This window comes from Felis catus, chromosome B4, assembly GCF_018350175.1.
Source record: "Felis catus isolate Fca126 chromosome B4, F.catus_Fca126_mat1.0, whole genome shotgun sequence".
Classification (NCBI taxonomy): Eukaryota; Metazoa; Chordata; class Mammalia; order Carnivora; family Felidae; genus Felis; species Felis catus.
In genome coordinates, this window is record NC_058374.1 from 93,559,109 (window position 1) to 93,579,711 (window position 20,603).

Consider the following 20,603-nt stretch of genomic DNA (forward strand, 5'->3'; position numbering starts at 1 on the left):
ATTTCCATTTCTAACAGGTTTCCAGATGGTGTTGATGCTGCTGGTCTGGGTATCACACTTTTAAGAACCACTGTATTATATACATAACTTAATTATAAGCAAATATTGTGAGAGTTCAGAGGCATCTGTGGGAAATGTTCCCATTTCCTTGACTTCTAAAACAGGAGAACTTTGGGGAATTATTACATCTTTACAGCTCAGTGAACATTTCACAATTAGTCTGTTTTCTGCTATTTCTGATAATTAGTGTTCTATCAGTTACGTTAAATTAAATAAGTATGAATATAAAATTTTATATCTGTTCCTAAAAGCCAAAATTCTTGATATTCTAATTTGGATTTTTTTCCCAAAAATTCTCTAGAAAACCAATCTCTAAATGATTAATAGGAATTTTACAGAGTAAGTATTATTTATCTCTATAGTGTCCTTTTAAAGTTACAGACATCACATGATTAAGGTTGTCTAAATTTTTAGTAAAAACTAAAAGTTTTAGGAGCTTTCCAAATTTCTCCTTTTTGTATTATTAAATTAAGAATGATTATTTGATAAATGCATGTCGGTAAACCAAAAAACTTGTAATTGATTCACATCCCTTAGAAAAACATTTAAAACTTTTGAAATATATTGACATTTCATAGTAATACCCTTTTGTACTTTTTAAAAATATTTTGTGTTTTGCTTACTATATTTAGTTATAAGTCCATTGGGACATAATTTTAAAGTTTTTTTTTCCCTCTTTTATAAGTACATCATGGCTTGTTTTCTAAAAATTTCACATGAAAGGTTCTGAACAGAGTTAAGGTTTTCATATTTGACTATAAATTTTATTACATATTGTTTAATTTAGTATTTTTCTTGGGCATAAAAAGTAATCCTTAGGGTTGACTCTTAGAATTCTTTGGATTTGAATGTATAGAGCATATTCACTTACTTTTTTTTACCCTCACAATTTTGTTTTGTATTTTTAGGTTCCAATGATTCTGGTTGGTAATAAGTGTGACTTGGAAGATGAAAGAGTTGTAGGAAAGGAACAAGGTCAAAATCTAGCAAGACAATGGAACAATTGTGCATTCTTAGAATCCTCCGCAAAATCAAAAATAAATGTTAATGAGGTATGGTGACATACTTTAAAAAAACTTTTGATTTGGAATTCAGGATCTAAAATTAATGAAAAATATGTGTGTGTGTTAACACAGCTCCAAGTTAATGCTTACTCCGGGTGCTTATTGATCTTCTAACCAAAAATCTTATGTTAAATATATACGTGTTAATAAGCAGCACAGCTATCTATTATAGCCTCTTTATTAAATGCTGGAATTGACTATGAAAAAAAGAAAGACTGGACAAAAAAAGATAGGGGTGGGAAAGACAGGATTAAGAGTTCAGGTGTGTGAGTATAAAGGATGTTTTGTAAAAGATGGACACAAATTGGGGCACCTGGGTGGCTCAGTTGGTTAAGCGTCCAACTCTTGATTTCCATTTAGGCCATGATCTCATGGTTGGTGAGTTCAAGCCCTGCATTGGGCTCCACGCTGACAGCATGGAGCCTGCTTAGGATTCTGTCTCTCCCTCTCTCTGCTCCTCCCCTGCTTGCTCTCTGTCTCTCAAAATAAATAAAAATAAACTTTAAAAGAAAAAAAAGATGGAGACAAATTCAAGAAGGCATGCACGGTTCTTGCTTTGAAGGGGCTTAAGTAATATTATAGGATAAAGATACAGAGAAAGATTTAAAGAGTAAAAGATTGTTTTCTCTGAATGGTGTTAAATGTTCTAATGAACTACAATAAGATCTCTGCTGCTTCTTAAGTCCGTGTTTGTTTTAAGGAGAATAATTTTAGCACCCCTAAAAAATAAATAAGAAAATTTAACAGTTACAGAAATACCTGGTTTTACTTATTCCTTAACTGAACATAATACTTGTGGGAGTTCATATATATATCCATGGAAAGTTCAGTCTTTCATTTTACTTTTTCTTTTTTGGGGGTTTTTTTCCTCCTATAAATTAAAAAAAAAAAAAAATACTGTGTTTGCAGATCTTTTATGACCTAGTGCGGCAAATTAACAGAAAAACTCCAGTGCCTGGGAAGACCCGCAAAAAGTCAACATGTCAGCTGCTTTAATATATTAAATGCATTGTAGCTCTGAGCCAGGTATGTTAATTTATCTTTTTCCCTAACCTTTAACTTCAGCTTCATTAAGGGCACTCTATGAAGAAAACGAGTATAGAATGTTTTGTTGTTCTAAAAAAAAAAAGATGGTTACTTCCTTTTTAAGATATCCACAAGTTAGTATGATATCCCAGTAATTAATTATTTCCTTTATATATCATCAAAAGTAGGGTATTCCATGTAACTGAATATTGTAGGTAAGTTCATCCAATGTATACTTATGCCCCACTGGGACATTGGTTTGTGCTGACGGTATTGTGGTGAGCAAAACCAACCTTCTTTCCTATCTATAGCCTTAAGCTAAGTCAGGTCTAGTGGAAGAATTAGACAAACAGTTGCAAAATATGATAAATGCAGGATAGTGTAAGTCCAGCATCGGATTGATAGTAAAAACTCCTGACACATTTATCATATCCCTGGCACTCAGTATTGTCCACATATTAATTGAATTCTCACAACAGTCCTCTGAGGCAGGAGCTGTTATTCTCATATAACAGATGAGAGAATTAAAGCACAAAAAGAGGGGCGCCTGGGTGGCGCAGTCGGTTAAGCGTCCGACTTCAGCCAGGTCACGATCTCGCGGTCCGGGAGTTCGAGCACCGCATCGGCTCTGGGCTGATGGCTCAGAGCCTGGAGCCTGTTTCCGATTCTGTGTCTCCCTCTCTCTCTGCCCCTCCCCCGTTCATGCTCTGTCTCTCTCTGTCCCAAAAATAAATAAACGTTGAAAAAAAAAAAAATTTTTTTTAAAAAAATAAAAAAAAAAAAAAGCACAAAAAGACTATTTCTTGTTCATGCCCTGCAGTTAGTAAATAGCAGAGCCAGAATTTGAATCCAGTGATCTGAGTTCATGGCACAGAATTAAAACAATGAACTAGCTCTCAAGCCCATGCTTAGTCACTATGCTGTTATAGGTCCTATAGGAGCATATATACCTGGGGCACCAAATTAGTCAAATATAAACTGGGGATTCAGGGAGAGTCCGTCAGCAAAAGACCTTGATAGCCAAAGAGTTCCCAGGCATAGAAAACCACAGAAACAACTCAAGAGATGAGACGACAAAGGAAAACTGAACATGCAACATTTTTATATAGTTTTTGAAAACAGTCATATTAAATGAGTTAATATCAGAGCGCCTGGGTGACTCAGTTAAGCATCCGACTTTGGTTCGAGTCATGATCTTGCAGTTCGTGAGTTCAAGCCCCGCGTTGGGGTTTGTGCTGACAGCTCAGAGCCTGGAACTTGCTTCAGATTCTGTGTGAGTGTGTCTGCCCCTCCCCTACTTGTGCTCTGTCTCTCTCTCAAAAATAAACGTTAAAAAAAATTTTTTTTTATTTTTTTTAAATGAGTTAATACTTGTAAATCACTTAGATCAGTACCTGGTACTTGGTAAACCCTCAACTATCATCTGCTGCTCTTTGCCAATGAGAATGGTTTCTTGCCCCCTTATCATTAAAACTATATTTTACTGTACTTATCCTTGAGAACTTTTAGTATTTGTGGCTCTGCTACTTCCTGTGTTAAAATGGCCCTCTGCTATAGCACTTCTGATTCTGCCTCTTAGAGTTTCTGTCCCTACTGTGCATTTAAAGCTTTCTGTTTAGATAAGTGCTCTCATCCCTGACATCCTCTCACTCCTGACCACATGCCCATTCTTGGCACACATGTGCGTGAGCTCACACACTCCCATCTGTGCGATTCAATTTGCTACATTCAGTCTGCTAGGATTTAGAAAAGTTACCAAACTCGTTCAGACTAAATGAGGACTTAAAGTTCAAGGCATTTATAAAAATTGCTTCAACAGCCATATCTATATTAACAGCATTTCTGGAACTTGCAGCAAGTCTGAACCCCAGAGAAACAGTAAAAAAAGAAAACTTTTTCGTAGTCAGGAATGTATACAGAAAATCATCCAAAGAAAATAAATATTTGGCAGAAAGAGTTCTGATTTTACTTCTTTTACATCACTCACAAATTTTTTAAGTTTAATTACGTATGATTTTAGTGTAATACCAGCTTTTTCTGACATCCATCTTAAGTTGATCTAATTTGTTTAAATATGGAATTAGAACATTTATAATTGTCAACTGTTAAGAACCATCATGAAATAAATTCTGTTTTGTCTGCTTCTCTGAACTAGCTTTGTAGCCACTCTTCCTGGAAGAGTACGGAAGAAAGGTCTTGGTTTTCTGGTATTAGAAACCCTGGTTAGATGTGCATTCTATACTTCTGTAATTCTAGGATTGGAAACATTCATTTTGTTAATGTCGCTATCTGTTTTTTAATCCTAATTCTAATAAAGTTGACCTGACCTAAAGTTTTAATGTGGTGTTTTTTATTATTCTGCTTTTAGTCTTTGGAAGGGTAATACACAGAAATTTGCACTAAGGTACATTCCCTTTTTGTATCTAAAACTTTGATTTGACTGACTTTCAGGAGGGCAGCAGAATAGATGAAGTCATTCCAAAAAGATGAAAATGTCTCCCCACGCTTTGCTTTGCTATGAGTTGTGTGTACATCGTCACGAATGTAATGACAAGGGCCTGTATTCTCTTCATTTCTAACACTTTAACACTGTTGTTTTAATGTGTTCCTTTGGATCTTGAGCGTGCTGTTTTCAACCCATGTTTTCAATGTAATTTTTTCGTTTTGACAGGTCTGAAGAACTGTTGCCCAATTCAACAGTGCCAGCATTCCAACTTTGTTAAACCTACCAACATCTTAAATGGACTTTCTGTGGTGGTACCCTTTAAGAGGCGGATGAAAGCTACTACATCAGTTTGCACATTCTAATCACTTTCCAGTATCACAAGAGAGATTTTTACTTATATAATAGTCCTAGAGTATGCAGCTGGTAAAACCAGAGGCTACAATCCAGTATTACTGCTAAGAGACATTTTTCATCCACCAATGTTGTACATGTATGAAAATGGTGTACTGTATACTTTAACATGCCCCATACTTTGTATTGGAGAGTACAATAATGTAAATCCTAAAAGCACCACTATTTTAGCATAATAAAAGAAAGTCCAAAGAGCTCCTATATAGACTACTCCAGATAACTTCGCTTCTTTGATACTTGTAGCTTATTGTAATTTTTTTTAAGAAATTCAAGGTCATTATCATTGTATTGTACAAATAAGTGCTTTGATTAACACAGCTATATAGTTTTTTTAATTTTTAAAAAAACCTGTGGAGACAGTGATCTTGTCTTTAAAATATGATAGTCCTTTCAGTATAATGTCTTAGATTAAAGACGTTGCCTTTAATATCTGTTGGGAAGGAAATGTCCAGACTTTTCAAATCTTTTATTATATGTTTCCTTTTTTGTTTACATAGGGAACAATGTTTATAGTTGTGTGTACAGTGGGGGTCTACAACAAGAAGTGTATATTTTCAAACAATTTTTTAATGATTTAACAATTTTTGTAAATCATTTTCAGGCTTCTGCAGCTGTAGATTCTCACTGTGAATCCCTTGCTTGCTCATGCATAAGTGTATTTGCAATACCAAATATACAGGTTTAGTATTTTTGCCTGTTAGTGATTGTTTCACATGTGTAACGTTTTGGTTGAGATGTTAAATGGTGGACGAGTACTGTGGATGTGAATGTGGGAAGTAATTTTAATCATGTGTAATTGGTCACAAGGCCTAAGTTGCAGTAACTATTGCTGTTTTATTTAACAATGCCTTGTTGCTTTGTATGCATTAACGTTTGGGTGTAAAGATTGTGTGTCTATCCAACAGGGAGCCACAGTATTTAAATTGACCAACCTAATGTTACAACGACTTTGAGGTGGCCAAATGTAAACTAAAAGCCTTAATTAAAGTGGTGCAATTTTGTATAACTTAGCATCAGTAGTTCAATAAATTTGGATTGCCATGCAAGGGCTTGCATTATAATTACTTGCCACTTGACTGTGTTTTGTGTAATGTTTAACAGTGCTAGTAAATAAATATGGGTTTAACTTTTTAAATGTAATAGGTGCATTTTACATAGTGTGATTTCATAATTTAAGATTTGGACAAGCTAGATTCATTCATTAATTATAGAAATGGTGAGTGAAAGATGTCAGATTTTTTTCCCTAGTATTGTTTGAATAGCCACATAAATCACCTTTTGAATTTTTTCTTGGAAAAGAATTTTGTAAATCAAGCAATATTAACGAACGTATGCCTTTTGGGTAATGTTTAGTAGCTCTTTGAAGTGTAGGGGAAAGAATTGACAATACTTGGACAAATGTTACGCTTAATGGATTTTTTAAAAATACAGGATGAAGTTATACTTAGAATATTATGGTTATAAAGATCTTGGAACGAAGTGGACTCAAGTACTACTTTCTTTTTAGATAACCTGGCTTTTTCTTATGTGTGCTATACAGTTATTTTGAAATTTGTAAACCAATCTTAACTCAGACTTTCTCAAAGTATTTCCCAGTCACTGGAGCATATCAGCAATCAATTAGTGATGCCATCTAATTTAGGGGTGTCTACTAATCTCTTAAATACATGCCATGTAAATGGAACTTTATTTTATTTTTTTTTAACGTTTATTTATTTTTGAGACAGAGAGAGACAGAGCATGAACGGGGGAGGGGCAGAGGGAGAGGGAGACACAGAATCGGAAGCAGGCTCCAGGCTCTGAGCTGTCAGCACAGAGCCCGACGCAGGGCTCGAATTTACAGACCGTGAGATCGTGACCTGAGCTGAAGTCGGACGCTTAACCAAGTGAGCCACCCAGGCGCCCCGTGAATGGAACTTTAAAGGCTTTCATTTTAAAGAAAAAGGTCTGATCTTTTACAAATTTAACTCCAAGAGTTCCATGTATTTAAAAGTTTTGTGCATCTAAAGAAAAACCTGTTCTTTCAGAAGTCCCACTTACTTAAGAGACTTATCTTGGAAGAACTGGTTTTATTAATAGTCATTGGGAGAAAAAACCCCAAAAAGTGGGATTATGGGGCACTAAAATTGCCTTGATTTGCTGTGTCCTGTTATACTCATTTGACCTTCTTTGAGGGCATCACCATTAATTTTGTTACCTTTAATAAATGTTGTCTACCAGCTGGGCACAAGGCTGAGTTCTAGGCTCGTAAAAAAACAAATATTCAGGTAAGTTTAAGACTTACTGGTCAAGCACAATTGTTCTAGGTGTGAGGATAGAGCAAAAACTGAGATCAGCTTAGGACCCTGCCCTTCTAGAATTGATACTCTGTTACAGGACTTCTCAGCCTCCGCACGGTGTATGTTTTATGCTGGATAACGAGTTGTTGGGAGGCTGTCCTGCACAGTACAGAATTTTTAGCAGCACATCCTGTATCTGCCCTGTAGATGCCAGTAATACTACCGCCACCCCCAAGTCGTGACAACCAAAATTGTCTCCAAACATTGCCCAAGTGTTTTCCAGCTAGATTCAGGGAGTGAGGGGTTGTTGAAGGGCAAAATCACCCTGCCTGAGAACCACTGATCTGGTGGGAAACAACACATTAATTACAGATGAGTGTTAGGGGAATAAAGTGGACACTTCAGTATAGTGAGTAAGACTGTGGGAACCAGATTTCTTGGGTTTCTAATCCCAGCTCTGCTACTTCCTAGCATGTGACAGTGGTTAGGCACCTCTGTTCCCGTATCTGTAAAATAGGAATGATAATAGCACCCCTTCATATAGAGTTAAAGGGAGTGAAGTAAATGCCAGTGCCATCCTCTTGGTCAATATTTTGTTTTGCTTTTTATTTTGTATTTTGCTACTGGAAATAGGACTGTGGTTTGGCAAAAAGCATCATTGTCTCCCATACAAAATAGTAACAACAGGGGCACCTGGGTGGCTCAGGCAGTCAAGTATCTGACTTCAGCTCAGGTCATGATCTCACAGTTCGTGAGTTCGAGCCCAGAGCTTGGAACCTGCTTCCGATTCTGTCTCCCTCTCTGGCCCCTTCCCAACTCATGCTTTGTCTCTGTCTCTCAGAAATGAATAAACGCTAAAAAAAAAAAATGTTTAAAAAAACCAAATTAGTAACTGCAGCTTAGAAATTCGAATCCTATCAATGGACTTTTCTGGTGCTTAAATGGAAAAATACTCTAATGTAATTCAGTCGGGAAAAATCATGAGTACTTCTTCATGTCCCCAACAATACCTGGAGAAACTTCAATTTTAGGAGAAAACCAGAGTGACATTTCACTTAATTTTTCTACAAAGGTGTAAAAAACGCTGCTTTGACTTTCATGTTGTTGTTTTTTTATTTAATATATAATCTTCAGCACATGTGGATATTAGTAGAAAGTTTTAAAATACCCAGTTATGAAAGTAAGTTTTGCTTTGTTTTTTAAATCCTTTCATCTTTAGATGTGGGGCAACAAACTTAGAATCAAAACTTATCCCTACAACATCCTTTCTTTTAGTTTTCCTCATTCTGTGCCTTCACTGAATTTAATCTCCAGCTGTTATTTTGTCCCGTCCCTTTTAAGTCTTGGAAATGTAGTAAGGAGTTACAGTATTTTATGATTAATACTCCTATGACTTTAGCTTAGAAATCTTAGTGTTTTCAGGCTTCTCCTAAACTATCAGTGAGTCTTAACAATTGTGATTTATAGGACTCAAGTTTTTGCTTTATTCTGTAATTTGCTCCATTGCATCAATACATCTGGTATTTTATGAATGCACTAAGAGAAGTGTAATAGATTCAGAGTAGAATGAAACCTAGTTTCTCATAACTGACTATTCAGAGAAAAATGCATGAGTCTTTGTTGGGGTATTGATGGTACTTCTCAAAATTAGCTAGTAAGCCTGTTAATGGAGCAGCTAAGTTTGTGGGCTTGACATTAGTTTCTCTTTGAAAGCATAATACTGCTGAAGAGGTCTGTTTTCTTAATGCAGATAAAAAGTATTGCACGTGTTGCACATAATTTTAACTTGGTTTCTTAAAACATCCTTGTTTGTAGCCTATAGATTACTGAACTAAGAATTTAAAGATTTTATCCAAAATTAGAGACATCTACCTGGTTTTTGTATCAAAGAATCAGCAGATGTATTCAGTATTGCATGTCTGCCATGTTCCAGGCATTGTTCGCCGTGTGAGGGATACGGCAGGGTCGTTTTGCCCACATGGAGCATACATTCTATCGGGGGGGGGGGGGGGGTGGCAAAGACAAGTGGCGAATGAGCAAAGCTCATTTGGTTATTGTCTTTTAAACTTTCTGAGAGCTTTCCATTTGGGACAATTTAATGGTTTCAGGAAAATACTATTTTTAATATGTATAAATATCATTTATAGGCAGTTAATAATTTCTCTGATTTGTCTGAAAGGGCATGGAAAGAATTTTTACTGTTAGGAACCTAGTTTAACCTGACTTTCCTTATACGATGACATAAATAATTACCCAGGTTCAACACGGGTCAAAATCCAGGTTTTTTTCTGAAAACTAAACACATATCTTGTAGGATTTTTATGTGAATAATACTTTCACTTAAGTCAAAAGGTTATAGCAGTTTTTAAATAGGCAGAGATCAAAGTCTAATGTTTTTGTCATTTGCCATTAATACCCATTCAAATTTCTGTTGTAGTCTGTACTACAGATACTGTACTATAGATACTATAGTAGTCTGTATCCCCTGTGAGCACTGAGTTCAGAACAGGAAACTATTACTGTCAAAGTTTTGAATGTGTAATGTACCATGCTCGGGCATAGAGGAGTAGCAAAGAATAAATGATAGAATAAGCCCAGACCCTACTGGCAAGGTGTTTAATGCATCGATGGTGGGAAAGATCAGTCAACAAGTATCAAAAAAGTGAAAATGTAATAATTCATATCTAACCACAGACCGTTTGTGCTTATTATCTCTACTGATACTAATGATTAAAAATTGCATTTTGCTTTAAAATATATGGACTATTTGAGGGGTGAATGGGTGGCTCAGTCGGTTAAGCGTCCGGCTTCGGCTCAGGTCGTGATCTCAAAGTTTGTGGGTTAGAGCCCCACGTCAGGCTCTGTGCTGACAGCTCAGAGCGTGGAGCCTGCTTCAGATTCTGTGTCCCCCTCTCCCTCTCTGCCCCTCCCCTGCTTGCATTCGCTGTCTCACACACACGTGCTCTCTCAAAACTAAATTTAAAAAATTTTTAATAAAATATGTAAACTATTTGATTTATATTTGTTTTGCTCAGGTCACTTTTAGTTAGATTCTCTGAGCAAATTAAGGACTGATTGGAGAACTACATAGCTGGCAGGAAAAAAAAAAGTACCTTTCCATGCTGGGAACGGAGTACAATCAAATAAATAATATAGTATATACAGTGGGTAGTTAGCCGGGAAATACCCTGTTGTTCTAAATGAGAATCATATCGGGGCGCCTGGGTGGCTCAGTCGGTTAAGCGTCCGACTTCGGCTCAGGTCATGATCTCGTGGTTTGTGAGTTCAAGCCCCGCGTCGGGCTCTGTGCTGATGGCTCAGAGCCTGGAGCCTGTTTCGGATTCTGTGTCTCCCTCTCTCTCTGACCCTCCCCCGTTCATGCTCTGTCTCTCTCTGCCTCAAAAATAAATCAACGTTAAAAAAAAAATTTTTTTTAAATAAATAAATAAATGAGAATCAGATGATTAAAGCAACAACAGATTTGAGGGCCATGAAGGATAGTCCCAGGAGGAGTGATGGCAGAGCCTGAGTTAACCCAGACAGCTTGTGGGCTGCTGGGGTCTGTAAGCATGAAATGATTACGGTTGGAGCCGTGGTGACCAGGGAAGTCGAAGAGAATTTTTAAAGGAATAACTAGAGAACTGGTTAATGGCTTAGGTATAGAAACTGAAGGAAAGAGTGAAACAACCTGATCTATCAACAAGACCAGAGAGACTGAGCACCGATGACAGTAACATGGAAAGAAGCCTGTAAGGAATTATTTTTAGTGCATGAGTGAAAGAACTTTTTGGTAAGATGTTGATGTTCAGGGAAATATTTTGCTGAGTATATTCTGAGGAGAGGCAGATTGTAACAGTTGGGCCTTGGAGTCATTGACATACAGAAGGCAACTGAAACCGTGAGTGAATTAAATTATTTCCCTAAGGATTAAGCAAGGAGAAAGTGAAATAGGAAAGCCCAGCCTAAGTGGGCCGGAGTGGAGAAGGTTGGAGTACAAAGGATTGATATTACAGAGAGAAGGCAGCAAATAGCCTTCCACAGTCGGAGAATACAGCGCCTTCGATGGCAAGGAACAAGATGATGTTCTCTACTTGATCCGTAGGCCAGTCGTAATTTTATTCTCTAGACACATCATAATTTATGCCTGTCCCTTTATATACTTCTTGGTGGGGAATTGGCTACTAATTGGAGACAATAGGATGATTTTGGAAATTCCAGCCTTCAAGTAGTATCAGGTCTATGGGTGTCCGTGTAGCGGCTATAAAGCATTTCAGAGCCAACGTTGACAAGGCTTTTTTCAAATTCTGCTAAACCGAAGCCATGAGGCGTCTTTCAAATGCATGCCATTGAAGTATTTCTCCACATACCTTTCCGATAAACATTTTTGCCCCTCTCATTTTTCTTGTAAGGCACTTTGGTATTTTACCCACAGAAATGTGTTAGGGAGATAAATTGTTATTAACTGGGCTCTCATCTGTTCTTGCTCTAGTTATATAGCTTTCTAGAAAGACATTCATGTCCTAGTTAAGCAGTCTGTATTAGTTCCTAGGGCTACTGTAACAGATTACCACACATTTAGTGGCTTAGAGGAACACAAACTTTTTCTCACAGTTCTGGAGGACAAAAGGCCAAAATCAAAAGTGTAAGCAAGGCCTTGCTCCCTAGCAGCTCTAGGAGAGAACCCATTCCTTACTGCTCGCATTCTTTGACATTAAGACACAAACATGCCAGATTCTGCTTCGATTTTCATATCTTCTCTATGTGTCTCCTGTCTTTTAAGGACTTCTGTGATGGCGTTTAGGACCCACCTGGGGTAATCCAAGAAGATCTCTCAGAATTCTTAATTACATCTGCAAAGGCTTTTTTTTTTTTTTTATGTTTATTTATTTTTGCCTGTTTTTCAAATAAAGGTAATCCCACAAGCTAGGGATTAGGACATTATCTGGGAGCCATTGTCAGCCTACTAATTTTACAGTAACAAAGACCAGCATGATAACCCAAAACATGATGAATTGAATCCACAGACCTAGGGATCTCCCTGGAGAAATCCAATCTCAGAAAGCTCCACGTCTAAGCTACTCTGTAGAGATTCTTTGGAGGGAAACCTAGAATCAGATGAGCCTTCCAGGAGTCGATAAGGGGTCCATTCCAGGCTAGTGCCACAATTTCAGAACCAACATAGTACTCCTATAAAGTACTCATGTAATTTTACTGCTAATTTATCCCGCTGAATTACCTTCCACTTGTGTTAACATACGCCTTGTCTTCACTGTATATATTCTATTTTTTCAGTGCTGACAATAATCTCCCCCTTCCACTGGCTTAGATTTAGGAGTGATATGAATAACAAACTTTATTTTCTTACTTTTCATCTTCAGACTCAAGGTTTTCTTTCCCCCTCCCCTCCACCCTTATCCGGACATACATGATTCATATTAGAAGAAAGTGAGCGCTTCTGAAACCATCATGATTTAGAAGATTTTACTCCACTGCTGCACTTAATTGAATGTTTTCCTTACTGCTTTTTTGTTTGTTTTTTGTTTCAGTAATTGGAGTGATGGACAGGCACAAGAGCCAAATGACAAGCAAATTAGGGATTAATTCAATCCAATAGGGTTTTTTTGTATTTGTTAGTACATCCTGCATTAAGGGGGAGGTTTCTGTCTGCGTAATCACTTCTCAGAACTGGATTTGGACCTTCTCCAGATAAGTTTTATCCATTAATTACTGTAAGTAATGTTATAAGGAGACAGTAACCATTTGTGTGCTTTACATGTTTCAAAAACAAACTTACAGTTCCAGAAATTGAATTAGTCATTGTCTCCTGGTACTATTCTGGAAAAAGTTCTCATTTCACTCATTTGTTCCTTTGAATTTTCTGACTTCAGTAAAGCATCATACAAGATTTTAACTGGAAACTATTTAATAGAGTCTATTGGATTAGACTAACAGACGGTATCAATTCCTGAAATACATTTTGAGCTCCTTGCAGAAGCTAGACCAGCTAGTAATTAACTAGTTAGCAAACCTAACAGCTAGCCCTTAATTTTTCAGGAACAAAGAGTATTGTTAGCCACTGCCATGACACTAATTTCATTCCACCAATGCTGTCATAGAGGATGGCACCTGCTGTCCTCTTTCTACCCTGAACCGATACAGGATATTCTTACGGTCAAGGCATTCTCCCCTTCTCGGGATGTGGCTAATGCCAGATGTAGAGTTAATGATTTTGTTGCACAAGGCCCTCTGCCAAGGCTCGTTCAGGGTGGGTAAAGAGGACGAATCTCAAGATGTCATCCAGAGTAGATGTAAAGTGCCAAACTGTGTCAGCCCTGGAAAGTGAAGACAATTTCCAATGCCACTTCTTCCACCGCTGTCAGGAAAGAGCTGCATCTCTCCAAGGCTATTACATCATAAGAAAGAGCTTTTTTCTTAGTTACTCCTAACACTCCCTCAAAGAGGCAGTAACATTGGTTACAGTTGACTTACCTGTTTTATCTCACTTTGAAGAAGAAAGGTAAATTCTAGGAAGCAAAAGATTTTGTGACAGACCTGCACAAAATAAACTCTGAAACACCACATGAGTTAAACCAAAATATAGTCACCAAGCCTTAAGCCTCATTTGACTGTAACTCCTCTTCAAAGAAAAATAATCTGTAGAATCATAATTATTATATCGTAATTATTCATCTGTTGTGTAATTACAGTCCGTGGAATGAATCATTCATACACAAGCTATTTCTCTGCTTTCCTTTCCTGCTATTCTGTGAGAGAATCAGAAGGTGAGAGAATCAGAAATAAAAGTTTAAGAAAGCTGTGACCCAGGTTCCCCAAAACCAATCAAAATGGAGGATGATGAAATAAGAAAAACTAGCAAATAATAGTTTAATTCTTGGGGTTGTTTTTTGTTTTTTTGTGTTTTTTTTGGCATGATGTTTACATGAAAGAGACCTTATCAGATGGAAGAACTCTCAAGCTCTAATGGGTGAGAAGTAATAATATTAATCATTTCTTGGGCCCCCTACCATATTCCACCCACTGCTCTAAGCAATTTACGTGTGTTTATCTTATTTAATCCTCAACACAATGCTATTGAAATAGAGGTTATTAGTGTCCTCTAATACTGTTGTAAAAGGCATTAAATCAATAGAAATATATATTTATTATATACACTGGAAAATGAAATTATTTTTGCTGATATTATAAGTGAATACCTCAGGATTCCTGGCTGGCTCAGTTGGTGGAGCATGCGACTCTTGGATCTCAGGGTTGTGAGTTTGAGCCCCATGTTGGGTGTAGAGATTACTTTAAAAATAATAGGAAGAGAATACCTCAAAAGCTGGAAAAAAATCTACTAGAATTCTTCAGGAACTTAGGAAAGTGGCTAGATACAAGATAAGTAAGCCAAAAATTAATAGCTCTATTTTATATTCACTTGAAAGTTGATATGGGGGTATAAACATTTATGATAAAAACTATAAATGCCTCAAGAAATAAGGCTGACAAGGAAGAGGTATTATAAAGTCTTACTAAAGGACATAAATCAAGATTTAGACAAATACTATATTCTTGAATGGAAAGACTATCACAAAATATCAATTCCCCCAAATTAATATTTTAACGTAATACAATTCCAATTTGAATTTCAACTGAGTGAAGTTTTGAAGTCGAAATTTAAATGATCTTAAAGTTCAAGTGAAAGAAGCAATGATGCTAATCAGCATAGAATTGAATCCAGAAGTAGATTCCAGTATATAACAGGAATTAATATATGAAAAAAATATATATTTCAGTAAGAAAGAATGTTACTTAATGATGCTGGCACAAGTAGCTATCCATCTAAGGAAAATAAAAGTTCAACTTCTATATAAAGCAAATTCCAGGGGCGCGAGGATGGCTTAGTTGGTTGGGCGGCCAACTATAGCTCAGGTCATGATCTTGCAGTCGTGAGTTCGAGCCCCACATCAGGCTCCATCCTGAGGGCTCAGAGCCTGGAGCCTGCTTCTGATTCTGTGTCGCCCTCTCTCTCTGCCCCTTCCCTGCTTGCTCTCAGTCTCTCTCTCTCTCTGTCTCTCTCTCAAAAATAATAAATAATAAAAAAAAATTTTAAAGCAAATTCCAAATATATCTAAAATTTTCAAGCTACAAAGTAAAACAAAAATCTTAGAAGAGAACCTAAGAGACTAGAAGTATAGTCTAGAGATAAAGAAGACCTTAGCCAATTCAAGAAACTCAGAAGCTATTTTAAAATTAAAACATTTTATGTATTTAAATTATAATAAAATTAAAGAATATATATTTATATATAAATATGTAGATGTAGATATATAATTTGGCAAAATATATTATAAAGTAGATTTGGGAAAGTATAAAATACATAGGGTTAATATCTATAAAATACAAAGAGTTCTTAGAAATTGAGAAGAAACAATCCAAAGGAAAAATGGTTGAAATATTACTAGGCGGTTCAGAGAAAAGCAAATCCAAATGGCTCATAAACATAAAAAGATGCTCTAACTAGCAGCCAGAGACATGCAAAGCAAAGTACCAAGAGCCCAACGCATGGGCAAAATTCACAGAGATAACACTCTAATTCCAAAAAGGAGGTTAGAGAACAAGAAAGGAGTCGTGTAATGCTGATGGAAATGGGGTAAAGCAAAATCTTAATTTGCGATCTGCTAATATCTGTTGAAAGTTAAAATAGGCATATTTGACCCAGCTATCCTATTCCTGGTGGCTACACCAAAGACATGAAAGGATGCATACACAAGACTATTTACTGCCACACACTACTGAAGAAAAAACTGCAACAGGGTGAATGACCATCAATAAAGAATAATTGAAAAGATTATGATTCATGCCTCACATAGAACGTTATGCAGCGTTTAAAAATGAGTTTGATGTTTAATGGTTGACCTAGAGGGATTTCTACGAGGTATTGAAAGTGAACAAATCAAGGTACTGAAAGATACATGCCAGGTTGTTAACATGGCTACAGAGGAGGGAAGGGGTGAGGAAGTTAGGGGGATCTGAGTAGGTGCAAGAAGAAAAGCAAAAATACATCAGTGGGAAAAAGAAAAACAGGAACATGAAGATACAGAGAATCCTCATTGTCAGTAGCAGGTAAATAACAGTTTCTGGAATATACATTTTTTTTTCAACGTTTTTATTTATTTTTGGGACAGAGAGAGACAGAGCATGAACGGGGGAGGGGCAGAGAGAGAGGGAGACACAGAATCAGAAACAGGCTCCAGGCTCCGAGCCATCAGCCCAGAGCCTGACGCGGGGCTCGAACTCACGGACCGCGAGATCGTGACCTGGCTGAAGTCGGACGCCCAACCGACTGCGCCACCCAGGCGCCCCTGGAATATACATTTTAAAAGCTATATGAATGTCATTATTATATGTAAAATATGAATGCTAACATGTGATAGATAATGTGCAATAATAAAAATTACTGTACTAAGCAGTAGTAATATGGATGCTTTTGAATCATTTGTTGTCTCCTAATATTGTTATGCTATCATTAAGTAAAGTTAAAATTTTTTAAATGAAGTCATCATCATAACTTCATACTTAAATCAGAAAAAACAAAAAGCATCATTCAAAAAGTCAAAGAAGTTTAGCTTTCTTTTATTACCCCAAATTCAACCTTTTTACAAAGCTAGAGAGCTTCCGTTGATTTTGTGAAGGACAAAGAAGCGGTACTCCCCTAGGATGACAAGCAGTTTCCTAAAGATTAAACTCAATCATTTAAAAATTGCAAATAGGACGCAAGGATGGATTTTGAAGTACAGCTTTACCTAATGCCCTTTTACAACACAGACTGAAGCTTCCAAATAAGTTTCAAGGTCAATGTTCAAGACAGGCACAGGTTTTTTTTTGCATTACAGCCTACTGCCAATATAGTCTATATTTTATGCTTTTAAATGCACTTCTATTTATAGAACCTGCATAGTTTGCTCTTATATGTCAATATTTTTGTAGCTCAAAATACTCTCAAAGTATTTTAAAAGTCAATTCCTGCTCTTGACTTATGAACCAAATATGCTATATTTTCTTTTCTTTTTTCTTTCTTTCTTTTTTTTTTTTTTTTTTTTTGAGCAGGGGAGGTGCCGAGAGCAGGGGCGGGGGGAGGGGGCGGTGGTTGTGTGTAAGAGGATACAAAGTGGCTTGTCATCAGGAGCCTGATGCAGGGCTTGAATTCACAAACCTTGAGATCATGATCTGAGCCCAAGTCAGATGCTCAACTGACTGAGCCACCCAGGTGCCCCAAAATATGCTATATTTTCAATCTTTAAAATAACACCTTTAAAATTTGTCATTAAAGAATAGACTCGGGGTGCCTGGGTGGCTCAGTCAGTTATGTGTCCAACTTCAGCTCAGGTCATGATCTCGTGGTTTGTGAGTTCAAGCCCCGCATCAGGCTCTGTGCTGACAGCTCGGAGCCTGGAGCCTGCTTCAGATTCTGTGTCTCCCCCTTTCTCTGTCCCTCCCATGCTCATGCTCTGTCTCTCTCTGTCTCTCAATAATAAATAAATGGTTTTTTTTAAAAAAAGGAGTAGATTTATAGCATTATGGATGCATGATGCATTCTCTTAAGGATACATTTTCAAAGATCCTCTCAATTAGAAGATACTTACCTACAGATAAAGATAATGGTCCATACATGGTAAACTACCTATTCAAATTTTAACTATTTGTTAAATTGTTTCTTAAAGGCTATCATTTAGTCAGATAGTAGTGTGTATTTGTTTCTTCTACATTCTTTCCCCCTCCCTGCCTTCTTCCATCTCACTCTGTAGGTAGGAAGCACATTCCTCCCATATTCAGCCAACACACTCAGGCTGGACAATGACCTGCATTAGGTAAAGTGAACTGAAGGCTAAATGCCTTTAGCACCACAGAAGACACTCACTGGATTCTTGTGCAAACCCCAGAAGAGAGGAGAGAACACTGTGATCTGTGAGATTAAATTTCTTGCCTTCACCCCACCAAACCAGGCAGGATGAGGACTCAGTCAGAACTAACACCATAACGCCTGGGTGGCTGAGTCGGTTAAGTGTCCAGTTTTGGCTCAGGTCATGATCTTGCAGTTCGTGAGCTCAAGCAAAGGGTCAGGCTCTGTGCTGGCAGGTCAGAGCCTGGAGCCTGCTTCAGATTCGCCTCTTTCTGCCCCTCTCCCCACTTGCGCACTCGCACACTCTCTCTCAAATATAAATAAACATTAAAAAACATTTTTTTTAAGAGAACACTATATAAGAAAAAAATTGTAATGTGACTTTTCTTAGTTGAATTTATGGGGTAAGGTTCATGCTAGTTATCTTCTTTTCATAATAAAATAAAATCTAAACACTGTATAAAGCCTGCTATTTAGAGAAAACAGAACAAAGCAATGCTCTCTCCAGGGCCTTAATAAATCATTCTTCAGAAACGCAAATGCGTTTGATTTACAGAATTCCTATGCCAAGTAGAGAAGTATGTGAAACAGCATAAGCTGCATTGTGGTCTAGCTGGAGAATGTCCTGTATCAACAGAGAATAACGATTTTAGCTTTTCAATTGCTTCCAAGATCATTTCCGCTATTGATGAAGCCTGAGATGTCTGTAAAGAGGAGTCATTGCAATTGATTTATTTGTCTGGCAAACTTTTTGTCAGCAAATTCACCACTACCTTGAAAATGTCACTGACTACTTTATGCTTAAGACACTAGAAACACAAGCCACAATGAAACCTACATTGAGCTAATTCTTACTGTTAGAATTCTAAGAAGCAATAATGTATTTACGATTTTATGTTAAAAATCTGCCAGACATCGATGTTTAAATCACAATTCAGCAGTAAACGGGTCACTCAAAATTACAAAGTTTTACATTTCATCATTCTATTTTCCTCTTCAGATTCAACATAATTCGAAAGAAGAAAGAGAAGCTGTAACATAAATTATTCACAGGTTCTTCCTGTTTTTAAGCTTTTCAAGATGAAGATGATAAAGAAATCTTTTGAGGTGGTAGAGGGTACTGTGAAGTATCTACATATGACAGAATATAAGTGAAAATAAACTTAACCTGATTATACAAATGTGGATGCTCTTACTAGAATACTTTCTGAGGAATTGAATGCAATTGTATTGATTGGAAATGACCCATTCATTCAAGAAAAATTTGAGCATCTACTAAATGACAAACGGTAAAGGTGAAAAAAACAGATATGGTCCCTGCCTTCTTGGTGCTGAACAAAAGAGCAAACACTTATATTGAATATTTGCTACATGTGGTGCATGATAATATGAGCCAATGTTTCTTGAGTGATTATACTAGTATTGTTCTATGCATTCAAACTCATTTAATTCACACCATAAACTTTTGAAATAAATTTATTTGTTATACAGAAGCATAGACATAATTTGTCCAAGGCTCCACCAAGTAAGTAGGGGGGCTAGGATTCAACCCAAGGAGTTTTTGTGTTCTGCACCACCTCTCAAATTGCGGTACAGATATTATTTAATTGCCGGTACAAACTGTTAAATAGAATACTCTTATCTTCTCAAGTTTACAGAAGAGAAAACTGGATTGTAGAGAGGTGAAATACCTCATTAAATGTGAACTGACCAAAATCCTACCCACTACCCTGCCTTACTGGAAAGACCAGTGTCAACCTGACTCTGCATTGAAACTTTTGACCCTCCTTGACCTCAGCGTAAAGCATTTGGCTTCAAACCAAATAGCATCACCTCCCTCCCTCAAAAAAAAAAAAAAAAAAAAGTCCTATCTGAAAAGACATAATGTACTCAGTCAATAGCTTCCCGGTATTATCACCACAACCACATCCTTGGCTGAAATCCTATCAGTGTCCGCTCCAGCCTTTAGTCTTTCTGCTACTTTGTCTTCTAAACGTGAAGTTAAATAACACATCTGAATCTTGGAGGGCATACACAGTTTACGCTTCACACTTAAGTACATTTTTCCTCCCTGACTCATGAACTTCTTTTTCTTGAAATTTAACATTTTATCCTGTCTTTTTTGCTGCCTGATCTGAACCAAACTTGAACCTTGCAGGTTCCCCTATAATGCATTCAGAGCTCTGTTTTGCTTCATATCATTGATGTTTAACTACCTTTTTTTTTTTTTTTTTTTTTTTTAAAGTAGGCTTCATGCCCAGCGAAGAGCCCAGTGCAGGGCTTAAACTCAAGACCCTGAGATCAAGACCTGAGCTGAGATCAAGAGTCTAACATTTAACCAACTGAGCCACCCAGGTGCCCTGAATTACTTTACAATATCACTGCTCCTTATGCATAAAATGTTTGTCAGAATTTCA

The 20,603-nt window shown here is 37.0% G+C and overlaps 1 protein-coding gene across 1 annotated transcript in view; it reads left to right on the forward strand.

Annotated features, from left to right (window-relative positions):
* Positions 1-6,068, forward strand: part of RAP1B (RAP1B, member of RAS oncogene family) — a 45,992-nt gene extending 39,924 nt beyond the window's left edge. The window contains exons 6-8 of the mRNA XM_023257217.2: positions 969-1,112; positions 2,034-2,150; positions 4,822-6,068. Of these exons, the coding sequence (XP_023112985.1) occupies positions 969-1,112; positions 2,034-2,120 (231 nt within the window). The 3' untranslated portion in view covers positions 2,121-2,150; positions 4,822-6,068. The remainder of the gene's footprint in view (positions 1-968; positions 1,113-2,033; positions 2,151-4,821) is intronic.
* Positions 6,069-20,603: the final 14,535 nt, after the last annotated feature.